At 43.3% G+C, this 20,082-nt stretch overlaps 1 protein-coding gene across 7 annotated transcripts in view; it reads left to right on the forward strand.

The window, feature by feature from the left end:
• The window catches only part of SRGAP2 (SLIT-ROBO Rho GTPase activating protein 2), a 234,114-nt gene that overhangs the window by 178,140 nt on the left and 35,892 nt on the right, over positions 1-20,082 (forward strand). For all 7 annotated transcript variants that reach the window (XM_068541600.1, XM_068541602.1, XM_068541601.1 and 4 more), the window contains exons 11-14: positions 8,086-8,170; positions 10,911-10,938; positions 12,819-12,843; positions 18,255-18,315. In XM_068541600.1, the coding sequence (XP_068397701.1) occupies positions 8,086-8,170; positions 10,911-10,938; positions 12,819-12,843; positions 18,255-18,315 (199 nt within the window). The remainder of the gene's footprint in view (positions 1-8,085; positions 8,171-10,910; positions 10,939-12,818; positions 12,844-18,254; positions 18,316-20,082) is intronic.

Consider the following 20,082-nt stretch of genomic DNA (forward strand, 5'->3'; position numbering starts at 1 on the left):
CTTAAAGACACAAATATACACAAGTTGTATATCTAACAGGGACCCCCAAGAGAAAGGATGGCCCCAAGTACACTACCAAGAATATTTTCTTTTTTGAAGACTTTCTTAACCAGCTAGTAAGATTTTGTTTGAAAGTTTCCTTCTCACCCCTAGGGGTCGTGAAAGGGGGACTGCATCTCTTGGTTCTTGAGAACTACGTTGAAATATTTTGGCTAACACATATCTTGTTTTTAAAGTCTGTAATCTTTTCTAGTTGATATGATATGATGACATAATTTAAAGTGGGAAATTATTTTTCATAATTATGGCTGAACTTCAAAGGGACAGGTAATGTGCAGCATTGTTGGTTTGCAGAGAATTCTAAAACATTATATTTTGTTATTCATGCATCTCCCAGTCCTCTTTTAGACAGATGGACCCAATTTTTTTTAAGTAGTGTTAACAGTCCTTTGGAAGGTTGCTGGCTGGTCTTTGGTGCTACTTTTTAATAATTAAGTTATTTTGAGCTTGCCAAGTAGGATTTATTGCCTGAACTAAAATTTATTTCCTAATCTTCTGACGACTAAGAAAGAAGAAATTAAGTTTGCAGATGTGAGAGGAAATATAGCCAGTGAATATGCATACTGATTCTGAATGAGAGGAATTAACTTGTTTTTCAGTCAAGAAACACAGTCTGCATGTAGTAAATTGAATTTTTCCTCCAACTGGAAACATTTGTTTAATTCTTCTTTGAACACTGCCCTTTCTCCATTAAGAACACTAGTGATTTGCTATCTCCTTCAAAGAAGAAATCTGTTTTTTCACGTAACTAAGCTCAGAATTCTTCAAAATTTTTTTTTTAAGTCCTGGAGAAGACTGTTGAAAGGGAGTGATTTAACAATATTATTCTTTTCAAATAACTTTTTTTTTCTTGTAATACAAAACAAAACATGCTTATTATATAGAATCTGGAAGTAAAAAGAAACTAAAAATCAGCCATAATCCCAATAACCTAGAAATAATAGTGTTAGAATATATTCTCTCCCAGGCTTTTTTCTATGCATACACACAGATGTGAGCATATATTTATAATTTTATTATAAAAAATGGGATACCGTTGTACATATTGTTTTATAATCTGCTGCTTTCATTTAACAAATGATTAATATTTTCCTAAGTCATTTCATTATGACATTCTTTAATACATTTATGAGTAAAATACTAAAATCTATACAGAGAAAGAATGGAATGACATTTTGGCTCATTCATTCATTTTTGTAAAATACATAGCACATTGCCTGTTTTGTAGCGAGTGCTCAAAATTGCTGAAAATTTATTATCCCCATCATCACTATTAATTTATTCATTGAATATTATTAAATTGTTCATTGATCATTTATTAAGGATCTACTATGTACCAGACACTGTGCTATATAAGCTGGGAATGCTAAGAATATAAAATGAAGAGGAGAATGATGGAATTAGGCCTATGAAGGGAAAACTTCCTTCTTTACTGCATGTAAACAATTACAATACAATTACAATAGGTTGATTTGGGTAATTAAAAAAAATAAATGTAAAAAATGTTAAGTGCATACATGCACATGTGCATGAATGGCAATCAGGATAAATGGAGTTGGGGAAACATTACATACAAAGTAACTTCTGTGCTGATCAGGCAATGAGTGAATCAAGAGGAGAAAGGCATTCCTTGAGGAAAGAGCAACATGTGCAAAAGCATGAAGGCATGAAATACCTGGGACAGACATGAAGAAAACTTCCTGTCTATAGTGAGGGCTGTGTACCTCCCCAAGCTTCTTTATCTCAGGAGGTTGTTAAATCCTCGAGAGGCTTTTGGGATTGTCTGGCTGGTCTGTCTGGACTGCTTAGATATAACGCTACTTAAATGACCCAATCTTGTTACTTTGCAGAACAAGATTAAATAAGGATTTTGGACATAAAAATCGGTATTTAAGACTGTCAGAAATTACTTTTTGGCTTTAAGTGAAGCTATAACATTTGTATTCAAAATTGACCTTTAGTAAGAGCAGGAATGACCATATTCAAACTGGTGACCTCCCAAATCCCACCCATCCTTTCACCTCCGTCTGAATACACTGATGTCCTCTAACTCATTTCCTGTCTTTTGTGGCCGTAATGCTACTTATCACAATTGTGTGCAAATTTCCTTGGCTAGCAGGAAGGTTTTTTTGTCTGGGCTTGTCTAGTAACAGATTTACAAGAGAGTTCATCATTTTTGTGATTGGTGTTTGGAATGCGTCAGATAGTTCATGATAAAAAGACTTTTGGGAGGTGGCAAAATGGACATTCAAGAAAAGGGGGCGTGCATGTTCCCCAGGACAGCTGCCTGTGCTTGCCGAACCCTACAAAGCCAACACAACTGCAGATGTGCTTTTCTTAGTCTTTTGTCTCCACAAACGTTTCCCATGTGTTTCCCTGTGCCCTTCAAAGACATCAGAGTAGCGCATCCTAGAAGTTGCCTTCTTTTGGAAGATTGGGAAGAGGTCCCTTGTCATGGCTTTCACTCCTAGTAGTGTGCCTAGTGACCCAGAGGGCTGCTAGGAAAGCTTTCTGACCACTCTCGGCTGTCATCAGATTCATCTGCCCAGATGACATCTATTGAAAATTTGAAGCATGACCTACAAAGGTCAGTCGTTTGCAAGAGTCCCAGGAAAATAATCATGGAATTTTAAAGCTTGAAGTGTTTTTAAAAAATCATCTAACCAAACCTTCTCATTTGAAAGATTTTTTTTAAAAAAACTAAAAAAAAAACCCCCAAAATCCAAAAAGTATGGGTAGCTTGTTTAAAGTCCTCAGCAAGAGCTGAAATCAGAGCTCTGATCTTCTGGTCTCCTGGTCTCAGGACACAGGCCTTCTCTATGCCCTGCTGAGGAAGCGGAGGTGAGGGGAAGGCTCAGGAACAGTTCAGCTTTCTGCCCTTCTTTGCTCTAAGTGAGAAGACATTTTCTGACCTCCTTGGCTTTGTATCACTTGTCTTCTATAACAAACAATGCAGCACTGTCTACCTTTTTTCCCATTGCCTTTTTATTGCAAGTGTTAAAAAAAGATGCAAAGATTTCAAAAGAGAATACAGAAAAATGTCAAGCCTCTACCCATCCCCAACTCCCACTTCCCCTCCCCTCTGACAGTGATTGAAACCAGTCTCTTCTGTGTCCTTCCAGAGGTATTCTGTGTGGAGACAACCACTGATGTACCCTTTAATATAATAGTATTACATTAGAAATGTAAGGAAATAAAATAAATAGAAATACAAATAGAAGTATACCATCCATACCGTTCTTCACTTTGCTCTTTTCACTTAATTTATTTTGGCTATTATCTTAATGTTAGTCCAAAAGATCTGCCTCCTTTTGTAATGGCTGCACAGAATATCATTGTATGGATGGATGTTCCATCATTTATTTAACCAATTCCCTGCTCATAGGCAGTAATGCTCACTGTTTTTAGCCAAGTACTGTCAAACCCTTATAGGTATTTCCTTGTATGGGGGTTGGAGTATGGGGTTCCTGAATGGGGGATGAAATGGGGGAAGGAGGGCTTATAGCTGATAAAATAAACAAAGCTAAACTGCCTGAATTTGGGAGGACAGATTCGGGTAAGGTAAGAGGTTGGAGAGGACCCAGTTCTTTGGCCATTGAATGGAGAGTGCTCTAAGACTGCTAGACTTGGTGAGGTCCAAGACCTTTTTTTATCTTGGTATTCTCCAAGAATAAACAGATACTTGATAAATGTGTGCTAAGCAGGTACAAATGCTTGAATGCCCCTGCCCTGTCAACTAAAGTGGGGAGATACGCTCCTGTTGAAATGTTTGCTCTATTATGTATTCTGTCTGACAGCTGTTTCCTGCTTTAAAAACTGACAGGGAGGAGGGGAAATGTCAGCGTGCTTGGATGGTGGGGAAGCAGCCACAGTAATGACATCTGTGTATCTCTGCGCACGGGGCTGGCTAGGCATAGCTCGCTCCTCCCACCCACCCCACCTTCTGGCAGCAGCGGATACTTATGGCCTTGGGTTCACAGATTAAATTCAAGGCCTAGGCAAGGTCCGTGAGTTTTATACCACCATGGAAAGAATGTATTTAAAGAGAAGAGGTATTTTTAAATTAAATTTGAAAACCATTCTTGTGCCTCTAACTTTTTTTTTTAAGGCCAGAAACGTGCTTTGATTGAGCTTTCTTAAGTATTAGCACAAAGCAAAGAAGTTTAGAGAAGGACTGTTTTTCGGTTGAGCAGGTGATTCTGTATAAGGAACACTTCTGAGCACCTGCTAGTTGCCAGTCCTTGTGTTAACAATCACAGTCATGCTTGTTATCTTATTTCATCTTTAACACCCTTGTGAAAAAAGATATTATCCCCATTTTTCAGATGGGGAAGCTAAGATTCTGGGAGTTAAGTGACTTGCCCAAGGTTGGAAGAGTTAGTAAGTGGTAGGACTAGAATATACCAATTCAGACTTCTCCATTTTACTGCAACTAAAATGTCTGTCAGGGAGGGCAGGCTCAGAAAGAAAAATTATTATACTAATCCTTTTCAATTAATAAAACTCATCACTGACAGTTAATACCCAATTAGGAATTATTTAGAAAGAAATCAGTGAGATCATAAAAACTGAATTGAAGGTTTACAATGGCAAAAACCAAAACCACCCAATAGGCTCCTGCCTCCCTTCCTATTTTTGGAAAAAAATCTCAGTTTTTATAATATTGCGTGTAAAATGGGGGTAGGGGCCTATGGGGGCGTGGCAATCAGACTGTGTTTTAGGAATTTGACTTCATTTTGGTGATCTGGAATAGACCATGATCCATTCCTTTTTCCTCCACTGAGGAAAACTCCAGGTAATCACTTTACCTTTAGGTGTTTCAGGAGAGGAGCACGGTACAGGGAGTGGAATGAAAGAAAATTAATTACCTAATATTGGGACATGGTTTAAATAAGGAAAGTGACCCTTATTGCCCAAGGAAAGATTTTGAGATTACACATGAACAGTTATTTTCCTAGCCCCCTGGCCTCCAGAAATCATTGAAAAGCTACCTATTCCTCCCCTGTCGTCAGCTGTCTCAGCTCCCTTCGCTGTGTGTCTGGACAGCAGCAGCTGAAGCCTTCTAACTAAGCTCCTCCCAGGAAAGCCCAGGTTACTTCTCCCAGTTTACCTCTCATAGAGATGAGCGCAGATTTATGGGCGGGACAGGGAAGTGATAAATGACATGCCTGCGAATAGGATGCTTTTACCTTCCCATACCTGGCTTACCTAGACGGAAAACTTCCAACCACTGTTTCCCCTATTAGGCATGCAGGTCATATACCTTGACACAGTTTTTGATCCTTCAGGATTTAGTGGAACCCAAAAAGTTAATTCATCATACCTCTTTATCAGATTGTTATTTATTTTAATGGTTCACTGAGTGACAGCCAGAGTTAACTAGTGAACTGTGAACATGAATGAAAAAGATGATTTCCGGAATCACAAGTATACACGAGTGAGAGGAAGGAATTTGCATCCATCTCCTTTCAGAATTCTGGCTGTTTTCTGAGCATTCTGGTCTTGTTTTAAGGGTTACAGTGTCTGGGTGAATTTTCCCTCATTAGGACACCTTTAGAGTCTCCTTGGGATAACCTTCCAAAGAGGGGCCTCTCGCGGTTCAGATGTTAACAGTGGATGTTTCCTGAAGGTGTTTCGCCTCTGGGCCCTGAAGTACTGTTCCAAGCCTCACAATTAGGCATTGGTTGGGGATTAGGATGTCACCCAGGGAAGACTGACAGCAGGTGAGCTGGCAGCTGGAGCAGATGGGATGGGGAAGGTGACAACGGAGCCTATTTTCATGCAGATGTTCTCATGCAAAAGCACAAAGGAGCAGAGGGAACAGGTCGTGAGGAAAGCAGCAGAAATGATTTGTCATAGGGCTTGTTTTTTGTTTGTCTTCTATTTAATTCAGAGAGTAGGGGCATACTTGGGGGCGTGGTGTGTAACTGCTGAGGAAGGTTCTATCCAGAGGAGAGTGAGACTGTTCATTTATTTACTCATTTTCACACATTTATTGAGTGTCTACTATCTTCTGGGCACAGTACTAAGCATCAGGGATGCAAAGAATAGTGAATGCCACAGTCTCTGACCACAGAGAGGATACCATTTGGAGGGAAAGACGTAGGAGCAGCAAAGCCTCCATGACAGGGCTGGGTGAAAAGTGCTGTCAGAGATTTGCGAAGCTCCACACAGGAGCATCTGGGTGAACGAGGGAGGGCCAGGTTGAGCATCCCAGAGAAAGCAGCATTTTTCTTTGTTTTCACAAGAGAGAGAAGGAGGGAGAGAGAGAAATACACACTCAGTTAAAACTTCACACTGTACAGAAAGGTACAGAATAAAAGTAACTCACATTTTTTTCACCCTTTCTTTCTGTCTTCACCCTAAGTAGTAATAGCCATAAAATCAAAGTCTTGACGTATAATTATACTGTTTGCTTAGTACATTAAAAGATAGGACTTTATAATTTTAGGTGTTATATCCACTTACTCCCCCCCCCCCCCCCCACTACCTCACGTATCACCAGTGATTCGCAGATCACGCTCAGGGAAACACTGCCATTTTACCTCGTGAGTTTAGACGTGGGCAGATGACCCCTGACCCAGCAGATGAACCATTGCAGCAGGAGACAACCAAGGCAAACTGAGATCCCTGTGAACAGCCACGGGGTAGGGTAGGAAAGACACCATTTAACAGTCCAAAGGCCTGGGATCCAGGTTTGACACCGCCACTTACTGGCTTGTGGCGACCAGCAATGCCCCCTTCCCCTTCTCATCCGTAATCAGGAAATAATATGATGTCTCCCCTATGTGCTGTACAGAGTTATTGTGAGAGTCAAATACATGCTAAAGTACTCTAAAAATTCTTAAATTGCTACACATATGTGAAGAATCAATACTGTGAAGTTTTGTTCTGCTTCTCTCCTTCTGCTCTGTACCATAATGGATCAAGCACATTATCATAACAATTAAAAGCACACAGTGTATTGTCAAACTGCATATGTGGATACTGGCTCCACCACTCACTAATCGTTTGACCTAGAGCCACTTATTGAATCTCTCCAAATCTCAGTGCCTTCATCCGTACAATGGGGATAATGATAATCCTAGTTCATAGAGTTGTCTTGGAGATTTGATGAATTGTCCAGGGAAACATGGTCTCTTGCTGGGCAGACAAGGGTTGAGAGAGGTCAAATCACAAAGTACAGCACAGCAATCATATTTTGACTGTTAGAGCAGATGGGATCGCATTTCCATAAACCTCATCTTGTGTTTGGAACCGCCGGCATGTGTGTATACAAGTGGAGGGTGGCAGCCCCTCTCTCTGTGTGCTCAGAAATCCCAAGCTTTCCACAAAGACTGCACAATAGAGGAGGAAGCGACTGAAATGATGAAAATATGGCTCAGACAGAGATGCGCTGAATGCCATGTTTGGTGCTTGCAGCCGAGGCAGGGGCTGAGCCTTGACATTGCTCCTGGTGTGAAGGAATGCACCCTGGGAGGGGCCGGGCAGGGCTGGATGTCAGTGGAGGTGATGAGCCGCAGGTGTGATCCTCACACCAAAAAGGCGGGGTTCAGTGAGTCCCTCCACCCCCCGCTCTTCTTCCGAGGAGCTGAAAGAGATGGATGAGGGGCTCGAGGAGATAGCTTCTTATGGTGGCCGACGTGGAGCTCCCAGGAAGACATAGAGCAGGATACTAATCCACCAGGAAAATCAGCAGCTGCTCAGATGCCAGAAAAAATAAAAAATAAAAAACGGACCCGGTGAAAATTAAATTTAAAAAATTTAAAAATAAATAATAAAAAATATTAAATAATAAAATAAAATATTAAATAAATTAAATATTATTAAATAAAATACAATATTAAATAATAAAAAATTAAAAAAATTTTTTTTAAGTTAAAAAAAAAAAAAACCGGACCCGGTGGAAATTGGGTCAGAAACCAAAAGCCCTCTTAGAAAGGGAATTGTACAGCTGAGAATCTGTGATTTTTTTTTTTTTTTTCCTTCAGGAGTCTGATTGTTCTTTGTCCTCCTGCCTTACAGAAAATGAAGGAGTACCTGGAGGGCAGGAACCTCATCACCAAGCTACAAGCCAAGCACGACCTTCTCCAGAAAACCCTGGGAGAGAGTGAGTGTGGGCTCTGCTGGAGATTTGGCAGTGAGGGAAGGCCGAGCCCTGGGCCCAAGTGCTGAGCACGTGCCTCCATCCTCAGCCAAGCAGACCCAGTCTGGTTATATGCATGCATTGTTTTTCCTCGCTCGTTTGATGTGGAAGCACACGCCCCGAATGACCGCTTGAGTAATGGGGAAGGGCCGATGCTTAATGAAGCACTAATGTGCATCATCTATTTGTTTAAATGGAGTGTGCCTGCTCTCCACCCAGCCCTGCTCCTGCGCCTCCTCTGCCACTGCTGGGGCCAAGGAGCTGGTGGGTTCTTTACTGTCCAGACACTTTGGGAAAACTCTCAGCTCCTCTGTAGCGGGACCCAGGCTGAAGCAAGAAGGTGGGGAGCTGTGAGGTGAGCTACACAGCTGCTCTGAGGAGAAAAGAGGAGAGGATTCTCAAGGGCAGGGGTGATGGGCAGACTGCAGCTGTCTGTAGCTTCAAGGTGGGGCAGAGGTTTTCTTCTGCTTTGAAGGGCCCTGGTGCTAAGAGGCAGCCCTCTCCCTGCTTTGGCCAGGCTGAAGCTGTGGTGCTGAATCGACTATCTGGTCTCATAGGATGATTTTAGCCAGACCCTGGAAAGTAGCAAGGCAGAGGACTGGACTGGCACTCTGGGCTTTCTCTCCTCAGCTGTCAAACAGAAGGCAGAGGTTGAAAGAGAAGCTTCCCTGGGGTTGTTGGCACCTTGCCCAGGTCTCCTGCACAGCTCTCAGCATCCTATGATTAATGGAATTCCCAAGTTGGGGACACCTCTGAAGGCCCTGCCCCACTGATCTCCTCACTTAAAGATGGGGAGGGGGAGGCTACTGGGGTGCTAACACCAGTGAAAGGCAAAACCTGCACCCACAGAGGTCTAGTGTTCTCAAATAAATTCTTCAGACCAACTGCAGAATCTAGGGAAGTATACAGCACTCACTGGCTCAATGGCCTCAGAAATCAGAGCCTCCTACCCGCCCTTCTTACCCTGTTCTCCTGCCCTGAACGATTCCCCCAGATGATTAATTCTTTTATCTCTAATGTCTTTGATCTTGTGATTTTTAAGGCATTTTCTTTTATGTGAAGAAAGCCTGTTAAGTAACTTCTGTTGTCTTCCCTCCCCACCACCCAGGGGACTCAGGCTGAACAGGTCTAGGCATTGAGATCCAAACTTTGCTTATAGAAAATCTTTACTCTTGAGTTATCAGATTGCTCCATGGGGAATCGGAGGAAGAAAAGCCCAGAACTATTTGAAGCAAGTTATAACTGTGATTTCTTTTTGCCAGGATAATCTAAGCATGACCCATAAGTGAGATGGGGAACAGGGCGGGAGAGAGAGAGAGAGTGTGTGTGTGTGGGGGGGGGGGGGGGTTTGCAACACACATACATGCACCAAGTGTGCTACTATGAAGGGGTGAAGGTTGGTGACCGTTCATCAGTGCTGCAAATTGCCTTCATCTAAAGATGACAAGTTCTAGCAATAATGAAAAATATAGATCTTCCTGTGTGCAGGTCATCATGTCCCTGCCTTCTGTATGTATTTGTCACTAACGCAAGAGCCCCTTGTTTCTTGCCACAGAGGGATAATTGATGTGTATGAATATTCCAGAATGGAAATGGGACAGATGTTAGAAATAATGGCTCTGAATAATATTTTTGCAGACGAAAGCTGAGCCTTTGGTAAGAGAGGCTGTTGGGGTGGGGGAGGTGTTTCTCAAGATGAGCTGAACTGTAATCAACAATTAGCAACCTTTAAAGGCAGGAAAAAGCCCTGCCCTCCCCCAGCCCCACACCTCGGCCCTTGGAGTCGCCTTTCCAGGAACCTGGATGAGGAGCGTGGGAGCCAATCTCTCCTTCCCCGGCTCAGTGCCTGCTTACCCTTTCCCTGGTTTATCTAATACAGTCTAATACAGACCAAGCTGGGTTAACTGTGGACCCAAAAAAAGCAACACAGATTACATAATGGCCCAAGTGCACATGCATGTGTATTTTTTAAAAACATAAGAATACTTCAGATGAGCGTTAAGATTTTCAATTCCATTTTTTAAGGCTGTGTATGATCCATTCAGCTTAGTATTAGGGCCCACTGTTGGGTTGAGAACCACAGTCTAAAAGCAGTAGCAGCATTTTAAATATCATTTTTCCCTTGTCATTTCAGCCCAGCGTAATGGGAGTGAGAATTTAATATGAATCTAAAACGAGAATTTCGACGTATGCTCCCTCCTCTCCCCGAATAACTATTCCTTCCTTCTTCCCCTTCCACACGCAACCGTGTGTGTGTGTGTGTGTGTGTGTGTGTGTGTGTGTGTGTGTGTTCATAGCCTGAAGGGCAAGCAAGTTCATCCCTCCCTCCCCACCACACACATACCCAGCATACATAGAAGAGAAGCTGAATTTCATCTCTGGGAAAGCTTCTAATAATTTGTTCTCTAAGATATGGTCTGCCTTGCTATTTTTCCCCCACATCCACCCGTTTTCCCACTGGGAAGCAGAGTTGGCAATCCTAAGGTTTCAGGATACCAGCAGCCCCGGGCTGGGAACAAGCATCAGAAACGAGGCCCAGAAAGAGGCCCTGGGTGCTCTCTTCTTTTTTGCCTGGAAGGCTGGTCACACGTGATGCTAGTGGCTCCCTGGGGAGCCGGGCAGACACAGTCATTCCCGGGAGCAAGTCTCCCCCTTTCACCCCGTCTGCTTCAACATGTGCTTTTTGCCTTTGTCTTTCCAACAGGTCAGCGGACAGATTGCAGTCTGGCCAGGTAGGTATGGCCTGAGACAGCCCTGGGAAGGGATGAAGAGAGGCCGGAGGGGTAGAACCATCCCAGCCTGGGAAAGAGCCAAGGAGTTGAGTTGTAGAGGTGTTGGATGACTTTGTGAAGGAGTGGCCTAGGGCAGGGGTGGCTTCCATCCCTTTACCTTGCTGACCCCATCTGGCCTCAAATGGAAATGGGATTTGCTGAGCAGAATTAAGTGAAGAGAGTTACCGTTTGCCGAAATAGTCCCAGAGACCCCCCAAAACCACTGCATTGCACGGAAAAGAAATGTTCGACGCTGGAGGATCCTGGTAACCTAACCTTAGCTTTTAGACTTCAACGCGTGGGTTTTGGGAAGTCTCTGACCTAGGGAACGAGGATCAGAAGATAGCATTTGACCTGAAATTTTTTTTATACATGGAAAAGATGACAGCCTCTAATTAGCGAGTGTCGCTGGATAATGAAATATTACATTGCATTGCTTGCCAACAGCATTGGTAGACATCCTCGCCTGATGTACAAGTATGCAGCCCTCCCAATCTTTCCCCACCTTCCCCGCCCTCCCCCACCCCAGCCAAATATTTTCCCTCTCAGTCATGGAGCTGCTATGAGAAAACTCGTGAGTTGGCGGAGAGCAAGGCATTCATTCAGCCGACGGTTCTCAGATGCCTAAAAATGTGCTGATTTAACTGGGGAAAGAGCTTTAATGGGCTGGACTCCTTAGAGACCCTGCGTTAGCCCATTATATAAACCACTTATATCTGGCAACACACACAATAGTCATGAGGCCATTTACAATTATAGGCTCATTACTTAAAAATAGCTTCATTTGGCTTTCATCGTTTTGTCATTGTGGATTACAATAAAGATCCCATTAATATACTAGTCTTGTTGACTGGAGGGAACCAGGATAATGGAATTCTGTAGAATATATCTTCTTGGTGCTAAAGTCTTAGTGTAAGTTCACCTAAAGTGCCATAACTGCAGAAGGCTCTATGGGAGTGAAAAGAGCTGAGCTGAATTCCCTTGTGCTGTGTTATTCACTGTGTGACCTTGGGCTGCTCTTTTCCCCTCTCTGAACTCCAGTTTCCTCATCTATAAGACAAGATAGAGAGGGACTTCCCTGGCAGTCCAGTGGTTAAGACTCCATGCTTCCACTGCAGGGGGCATGGGTTCAGTCCCTGGTGAGGGGAACTCAGATCCCACAAGTTGTGCAGCATGGCCAAAAAAAAGACAAGACAGAGCATTCACCTAGACCCAAGGAGCTCTAGGATTCCAAAGAGGTTCTTAAGAACAGCCTAGTGGAAGTGGCAGACGGTGCCCCGGCAGCCGGGCTCTGGTCCCTACCTCCTACCCTCACTCAAATAGGCATCACTGCTCTCCTTGCTTGGGGGATTGTTGTCTGAGTCAGACTCCCTTGGAAAAAAGGCTTCCAAGGCTAAACACAGCTTGAAAAGCATTGACCTATGGAATCACCAAGGTTCCTTCCAGTCTGGACACTCTACTGTCTAAATTCCGGGAAAATCGCTCCTTATCTTTTCCCTAAGGATTTCCAAGAGAAAGAAAATCGTAGCTTCCTTTGGTGTTTACTAGTGTCTCCTTGCAAATGGAGAAATCCTCCTGTTGTCTGACCTATATATATTTTACTGCAAATTGAACCAATTCCCTCCTATTCTACTTTTGAATGGTGGCAGACATTAAAACCAGAGGTCTCTAAGCTTTTGTGAAAAGCGCTTTATTGGGCTTCATTTGGAAGGTAACTTATCAAGTCTCTTAGCCACTTCTGGGACTGAGCTGATTAATGTGACTTGTTTCATTAACCGCCTCACAGATTGTTTTTAATCTCATTTTCTCTTTTCCCTCCCTGTTGCTGGATTCAACCACAGGCGTAGCTCAACTGTGAGGAAACAGGTAAGGGCCCAGCAAGAGGCAGGCTTGTCTGGCGTGAAATGGTTAGATCCCAGATATTTATGGAACTCCAGTGTGGATGGGACAGACACTTTTCTGACTTCATGCTTACATTTGGAATGTACCATTTAGTCATAGTATGTTTAATATTACGGCAATTTCATCGATTTAGCGAGGGGGGCAGGGACTCGTTCCTCTCCTCTCTAGTCGTTTATGCTCTTACATACTAGAGGTCTGGTTTGACTGCAGCAGACTGTGCCAGAACTATCTTTGGTGCTACTTCTCTAGGAGACCGTGAAAGAGGCCTCACACTTCGTACATGGGTACCAATATGACAGTAACTCACAGCATCTAATCACCTAGACCAAGTTTGCAGGTTTTTGTTTGTTTGTTTCTGGTGGCATGGTCATCTTGGATGTATTTCTAAGACATACTAAAAATGTAAAGATAAGTCTGGTCTAGGAATGATAAACAAGAGACGTTGAGCTCTGCAATTATGTGCATTATCTTCAGAGTTGTATTAAAATCTGACACTGAGCTGTAAGCAGCTAGCTCTCATGACCCACCTTAGGAGGGATCTTAGCTCGGCATGGGCAGTCCACATCAGTGGATAATCTAAACATCACTTGTGCTTGTTTAAAAAGAATTAATTGAAGGTTTTTTTTTCTTTTTTTTTTGCAGTTGCAAATTGGACTTCCTAATTATACTTTATGGCAAATACTAAAATGGTTTTGTATCCCCTAAGCTCGTACCAGCTATGCAGCAGGCAGTTAGCAGAGAGGGGGTGGAGAGAGCTCAGAAATGTCTTTGTGTCTACTCAGGGGAAAGCTGATCCAGGCTTTAAAAAATCATTTTGGGTAATTCACAGTGGCTGTAGCCACAGGGAGTTAATGGAATGTAGAGGGCACATGGTTTCTGCGATGGTGGTAGCCCCTGCAGGGTCTTCAGCTGATCTCACTGCTTCAGCTGGCTGGGCAGTCCAGCTGGGGAAGTTGATAACATAGCCCGCACTTGTCTTAGCTTTGCTGTCTCTAATTTTTTTCCCTTCTCTATTTTGGATCTTCTTTTAATGAGAACACCATCAGATGCAATTACACATTTTTTAAATTATAATGATGTCATTGCAGTTCTCTTTCCTCTTATTCCTCTTCTTTCTTTCTTCTTCCCCTTTCTTTCATAATTTCAGTTAAAACTAGAGAGGAATGGAGTGCCTCCCCGGGATCATTTATTACATTTAAAATTAATAGGTGGATATCTTAAAGAGGGAGCAAGGTTTTTTTCCCCCCCTTCAAAAATAAGAACAGGATTGACCTTGAAGTTTGTTCCTTTCAGTTCCTGGACTGAAACTGAGCCTCCTACATATAGATGGAGCCTGGGTGCGACCACTCTGGCTGCAGGAGTGCCAAAGGCCACGGTTTGGCAGGTGATATGTGTCCCTGGTGGGGCTCATAATCAGAAAAGAACGGCACCCATCTGGTTTTCATCCTGCTGTGCCTAGGCAGTTGCAGGCAAAGCATATTTGCCAGGTGCTAGATTTGTGTAAGAGTTCCAGCATGCACCAGAAACCCCAATCAAGTAAAGACCTTGTTTTCATTCACTTTTTTTCCAGCAGTTCAAATCTAATGGTGGATCAGTGAAGAGTTTTTCTAAGATAGAAAGGTAAATAGTGAGTAATTTGGAAGAGGAGTAATCTTGTATACATAACCAAGAAATAAAATTTGTTTGGTTGTTTATGGCAAATCAGCCAAACAAGAGGAAGAACCGGGTAGCTTTTGCTTTTGAGTCTCCGCAATGCGTTCCAATCATTTTTGACCCTAGCAAAGCCTAGGTTCAGACCATCTGACTTTTCTTCAAAAAGAGATGCCTCAACTGCCGCTTCCAAGCATTCCCTGCTCCCGTCAAGCCCAGAATTTTCTCATTCCTATTACTTCCGTATCTTGTTTGCTGGCCCATCTTTCTCTGTTCCTCGAAATGTAAGCATTTCCCCAAGGCTTGGTCCTCTTTTGACTTCCTTCCATATTCTTTCCCTTGTCACTTGTGTTGCCTTAGATGATTCTGTCTCTTTTCTCTCCTTCCCGAAGCATCCACTTGTTCTGTAACGTTGTCGTTCTGAGTCTTTGGATCTAACTCCTAACTGATGGGCAGGACGTTGATGCTCAGGAGTTGCGGTGGCACCTGCTACCCTCAGCATCCATCTCCTCACCTTCCCACCACATTTTCAGTTCCTTAGCACCTCCCCTTACTTCTCAACTCTTATGGGGACCCTCTATTCTTCACAATCCCTGAAGCCCCACATCTTATCTTTGATGCCTCTTTTTTCCTTATTACCCACATCTAATCAGGGGTCAAGACTTGTATTTTCTCCCTGGTGAAAACGTAAATCTAACAAATGTAACAAAGATCAGTACCTGGCAAAAATCGTAACTCTCTCACGTGTGAGAAATTATGCCAAACAATGACATATTTAGACATTATCTAGCCACCTTCTTGATTGCTTTCCCCTGCAAATCACTGGACCCCTGCTTTACTATCTCTTCCAAGTTATGTTTGCTACTTTTCTCCTTCCACTTTTGGTTTAAAGTTCCTTTAATCTGACTGAATGGGGATTTGACCCGATCGTCCTTCAAGGGCCCTTCCAACCTTGGGGTTAAATGACCAAAAATATTATGAACAAAAGAATTAAACTGACAAGGATTCTAACACTGGAGGAGGGAAGGAGAGAGGAAGAAAGGGAGAGACAGACACTGAATAAGAACACACATAGACGCTGCTCAGTCAGTTGTCTGCAAGATCTATGGTGAAGTGAGGGTCTTCACCAGGGCACGTCCTGGGGAAATGGATTCACTCGGAGCTCAGAAACATTACAAGGAGAGAGTCTGAAGCCTTCATGGCTTTGTCCTTGCAATGTCCTTTGTCCTTTGTTTTCACTGGACTCTGACTTAAGCTCCACTGGAGCAGTGGGGACTAGGAAAATACTCCTCTGCAGTAGGACAGGTCATCTCTGGCCCACTCTTGTCTGCCACAAATTATCCTCTGGGCTACTTCTGGTAACCATGGACATGCAGGTTAATGTCTTTGATGCCTTGCTTTCTGCAACCCTGCATGCTTCCCTTTAGCTATCATTGATATTCCTTTTACCACAAGTTTAGGCAGAATTTTGCACTCACGTAACTTACTGAAACCATAACCTGTGAGCTTCCCAACCTCCCTCACTCTGGGTCTTAGGACCAGAAAAACTTTACAAACCCTCATATCACTGTCCTCATTATCACCGCTACCTACTGTTTGTGAATGAAAAGTATAATAACAATGTTTGTAAACATAAAAAGACCTCCAAAAAATTCGGTTTGGGGTTTTTTTTATAGTGGAACCCAGTTTCTTCATTAGTGTAAGGAAGAGCTGACAAAGATTCTTCCTCTGAGACCAGCCTAGGCTGACTGGTAGAATTTACTGGTGGCAACAAGAAGGCAGACACCGGCTACTGAAGCTGGAGAGCTGGAGGAAGCAGACGGGTCTGGGGGTCATGAGACGAGCATTTGGGTCTCTGAGACCTTCCTGACGCCAGCTGCACTTTGGTACACAATACGTCCTCTGGCAGCATCCTGGCTTCCCAGCAAGCTCAGGAGCTGGAGGCCATGCCAGCTCTTCTCTCAGCCTGGCATCTTCATGAGACCCAGCTGCTTCTCTATTGGGGGCCAAACCCCCGGCTACAGTTGAAAATTTAGGGCCGGGGGAGAGGCACAAACAAACCTGTGAAATGGGCAGACGCCACAGGACCCATCCTACTGGAGAACCCAGTCTCTGTCCTGAACATCTAAAGCCCTTTCTAACTAGGATTAAGGTCACTCTGCCTGGTCCCTTCCTTCCCTGTAACTGAGTGATTGTGCATTTAGCTGCACTAGAAAACCCTACTGGTTTTCAGTAATATTTGGTATTCACACCTGACTATGTTTGCCAAGCTCCTAGGATGCAGTATGGGTGGTAGTGAGATGCTCAGTCTCAGGGGGAGACTGCCTGGGTTTGAATCCTGGCTCTTCTCCTTAGCAACTGTGTCACCGTAAGCAGCTATTTCACCTTGCTAAGCCTTCATTTCCTCACTTGTCAAATGAGGATAATAATAGTACACATCCCATAGGGTTGTTACCAGGACCAATCTATCTAAAGCACTTAATACCCAACACCTCTATAAATTCTTTTGTAAATGCTAAGCACTGTGTTCATGTGCCAATAGGAAATATTACTCTCCTCACCACCAATCCCCCTCCCCAGTTTGTAGATACCAAATTAAGGCCAAAAGAAGTTAAATAAATGGCAGGATTGTAGAGCAAAAATGGCAGAGCAAAGATTGATATCTGGGAGACCTGCTGCTTAAGTTAGTACCAATTAGTTTCCACTATTTCCAAGAGTTAGGTTTTTTTCTTTCTTGCCTTTTATGCCAAACAAACCCCCTCTCTGATGTTCCCATTGATTCATTCTGCTACCTTCCACTGATATTAATTGAGCACCTGCTATATGAGAGCATCATGGCCAGAGCTGGACACCAAGAACTGACATAGGATCTGCCCTGTGGAACTCGAGCTATAATGGTGACAAATGCAAACAAATGTTCATATCCACACAATTAAGTCACAATCAGGCTGTGAAGGCCAAGTACAAGGTGCTGAGACCCCATAGACAGGGGCTCTGATCTCATCCGGGGAGTCTGGAAAAGCATCCCTGAGGAAGTGATACTTGCACTGAGACCCTGGGGGTGGGGGTCCGGGGTGAGGAGAGCATTCCAGCAGCTCACGCAAAGCCATGAGCAAAGGAGGCCTTACTGAGGAGCGGAAGGAAGGCCAGTGTGGCTGAAGCAGAGTGGGAGGAGGAGCAGAAGGAGACAAAACTGGAGGCTAAGACAGGACCCCAGACACAAAAGGCTGCTACAGAAAGTAGCGAGAAGTCCTTGAAGGAGTTTAGCCTAGAGAGTAAACGATGGAATGTGCACCTTTAAAGATCATCTAACCAATATGAGGGAAGAAAAACTGGTTTGGAGGACGACAGGGATGGGAATGGAGATACTGGTGGATTGGACTGGGTTGGTGGCAGTAGAGATGGAGAGAAATAAATAGATTTAGGAGGCAAACTTGACAGAATATATGTATGTATTGATTGATTGTATGGCTGCGGGGGGGGGGGCACGTGGGATAAAAATGATCAGTTTCATATAGGACGCGCTGAATTTAAGACATCGGCATGAGGCATTCCAAGTAGATGGTTGTGCACATGCTTTGGAGCGTGGAGGCTAGGCTGGATGCTTCTTGTGGACCAACCACTGATCCAGCTGAGACAAGTTCCACACGGTTTTGGCTCATTTTCTCTGACCCTGGGCTATCTCTCTTTGAAGATTCTAATGTTGTGTTTCTTTGGCTTTTTAGGATTCCAGCCAGGCAATTCCTTTGGTGGTAGAAAGCTGTATCCGGTTTATCAGCAGACACGGTAAGCAGGATTACAGCCTTGCCCATATTTGTGCAAGAACTGGGAAGAACTTCCAGGAATTCTTTATAGAGTAAGAATAGAGATTGACTTCCCATCCTGACATTCTCCAAAGAGAAATAAAATCTTATTTGTTCACATAATGTTTGCTACCTCAGAATGGCCACACCTAGACATTGAGAGAAAAATATCATGTATTTTTGACCCCCAGGTGCCTTAGCCACTTACCACACTCCCTTTTCTAGCTTAGAGTGAGTTTTAAATTATAGCTGTTATGTGAGTAAGTCTAGCTGGTCCGATGTGGTGACGCTAGTTTCGCCATTACTCACCGTCTTTGCCCATGTTGGTATCTCCCACTGCATAGGCTGGACCTTTGTGTCACATTGGCTTTCTGCAGCAGACTGCTTTGAAAACAAGCTCCTTTTACAATATTGCATTGACTCCTGGTAATATTCAGTTTTTGTTCTGGTTTGGTCTCGCTGTTTAGGACATCTCCAGAGCTCAGTTAGTAGCTGCTCTTAAGGTTGCAGCCAACATTTGAGAGTCTGGCAGGGCTGGCTTCTTCTCAACCTAAGTCACGCTGTCTTCTGCTTGGATGACGCTGAATCTCATAAATCCATTCCTCACCAGCTCCTAGGCTGGTTGGACAGAATTTAGGGAAAGAGATGAATTGAGCCTTCCAAGTGTAAGAGTGTTTAGAAAACACAGATATCTGAGCAAGCACCATGAAGATTTTTAGGAACTGGGCATCAGAAATTGTTTTTAGATGTTATCCTGCCTAGTTATAAGTAAAGTGACAGAATGACCTTCTTGGCGCTAAGGAGGTATGTAGATGATCGCTGGTCTCAATTCAGAAGCAGCCGTTCTCTCCCTTCCTCTCCTTCCTCTCTCCCAATAAACTGGGGCATTGCTTGGGTTTATTTTTGGAATAATAATTATGTTAGCATGTTTACGACTTATGCCATTCTAATCAGCTACTATTTTTTCATTGTATCTCCATCCACCAGAAGTAACAGCATTGTATAGCACTCTTGAACAGTCAACAAATATTTATCAAGCCCCTGATCGGTGCTGGGCACCATGCATTGCCAAATAGGAAAACAAAAACAGGGGTAACCCTGTCTTTACTTGGTTTTAAGAAGCAGTTGGGAGAAAATAAATAAGCAAGTAAAAAGTTAAATAAAAAGAGATAAGCTGTAGTAATTCAGAATAGCAGTACAAGAAATTTCACAAGATGGTAATGATTAATAGTGAAGCAGTTGGCAAAGATAAGTCCAAACTGAGTTCAGGGGGGGAGGAATTATCTGTGCCTAAAGGACAATAGGAACAAGAGAGTCTGAACTCGGATCCTGTCATCCATACATTCTGTTCATTCATTCATTCAGCAAGCACACATCTTCCTCAGCTTATGATAGGGTTATATCCCTATCAACCCATCGTAAGTTGAAAATATCTAAAGTCAAAAATGCATTTAATACACCTAACCTGCAAGCCTTATACACAAACATGTATAGCTTAGCCTAGCCTACCTTAAACGTGCTTAGAACACTTATATTAGCCTACGGTTGGGTAAAATCATCTAACATAAAGCCAGTTTTATAATAAAGTGTTGAATGTCTCATGTAATTTATTGAATACTCTACTGAGTGAAAAACAGGGTGGTTATCTGGGTACAGAATGATTGTAAGTGTATCGTTTGTTTACCCTCATGTTTGCATGGCTGGCTGGGAGCTGCAGCCCATGACTGCTGCCCAGCATCACGAGAGAGTA

This window comes from Eschrichtius robustus, chromosome 3, assembly GCF_028021215.1.
Source record: "Eschrichtius robustus isolate mEscRob2 chromosome 3, mEscRob2.pri, whole genome shotgun sequence".
NCBI lineage: Eukaryota > Metazoa > Chordata > Mammalia > Artiodactyla > Eschrichtiidae > Eschrichtius > Eschrichtius robustus.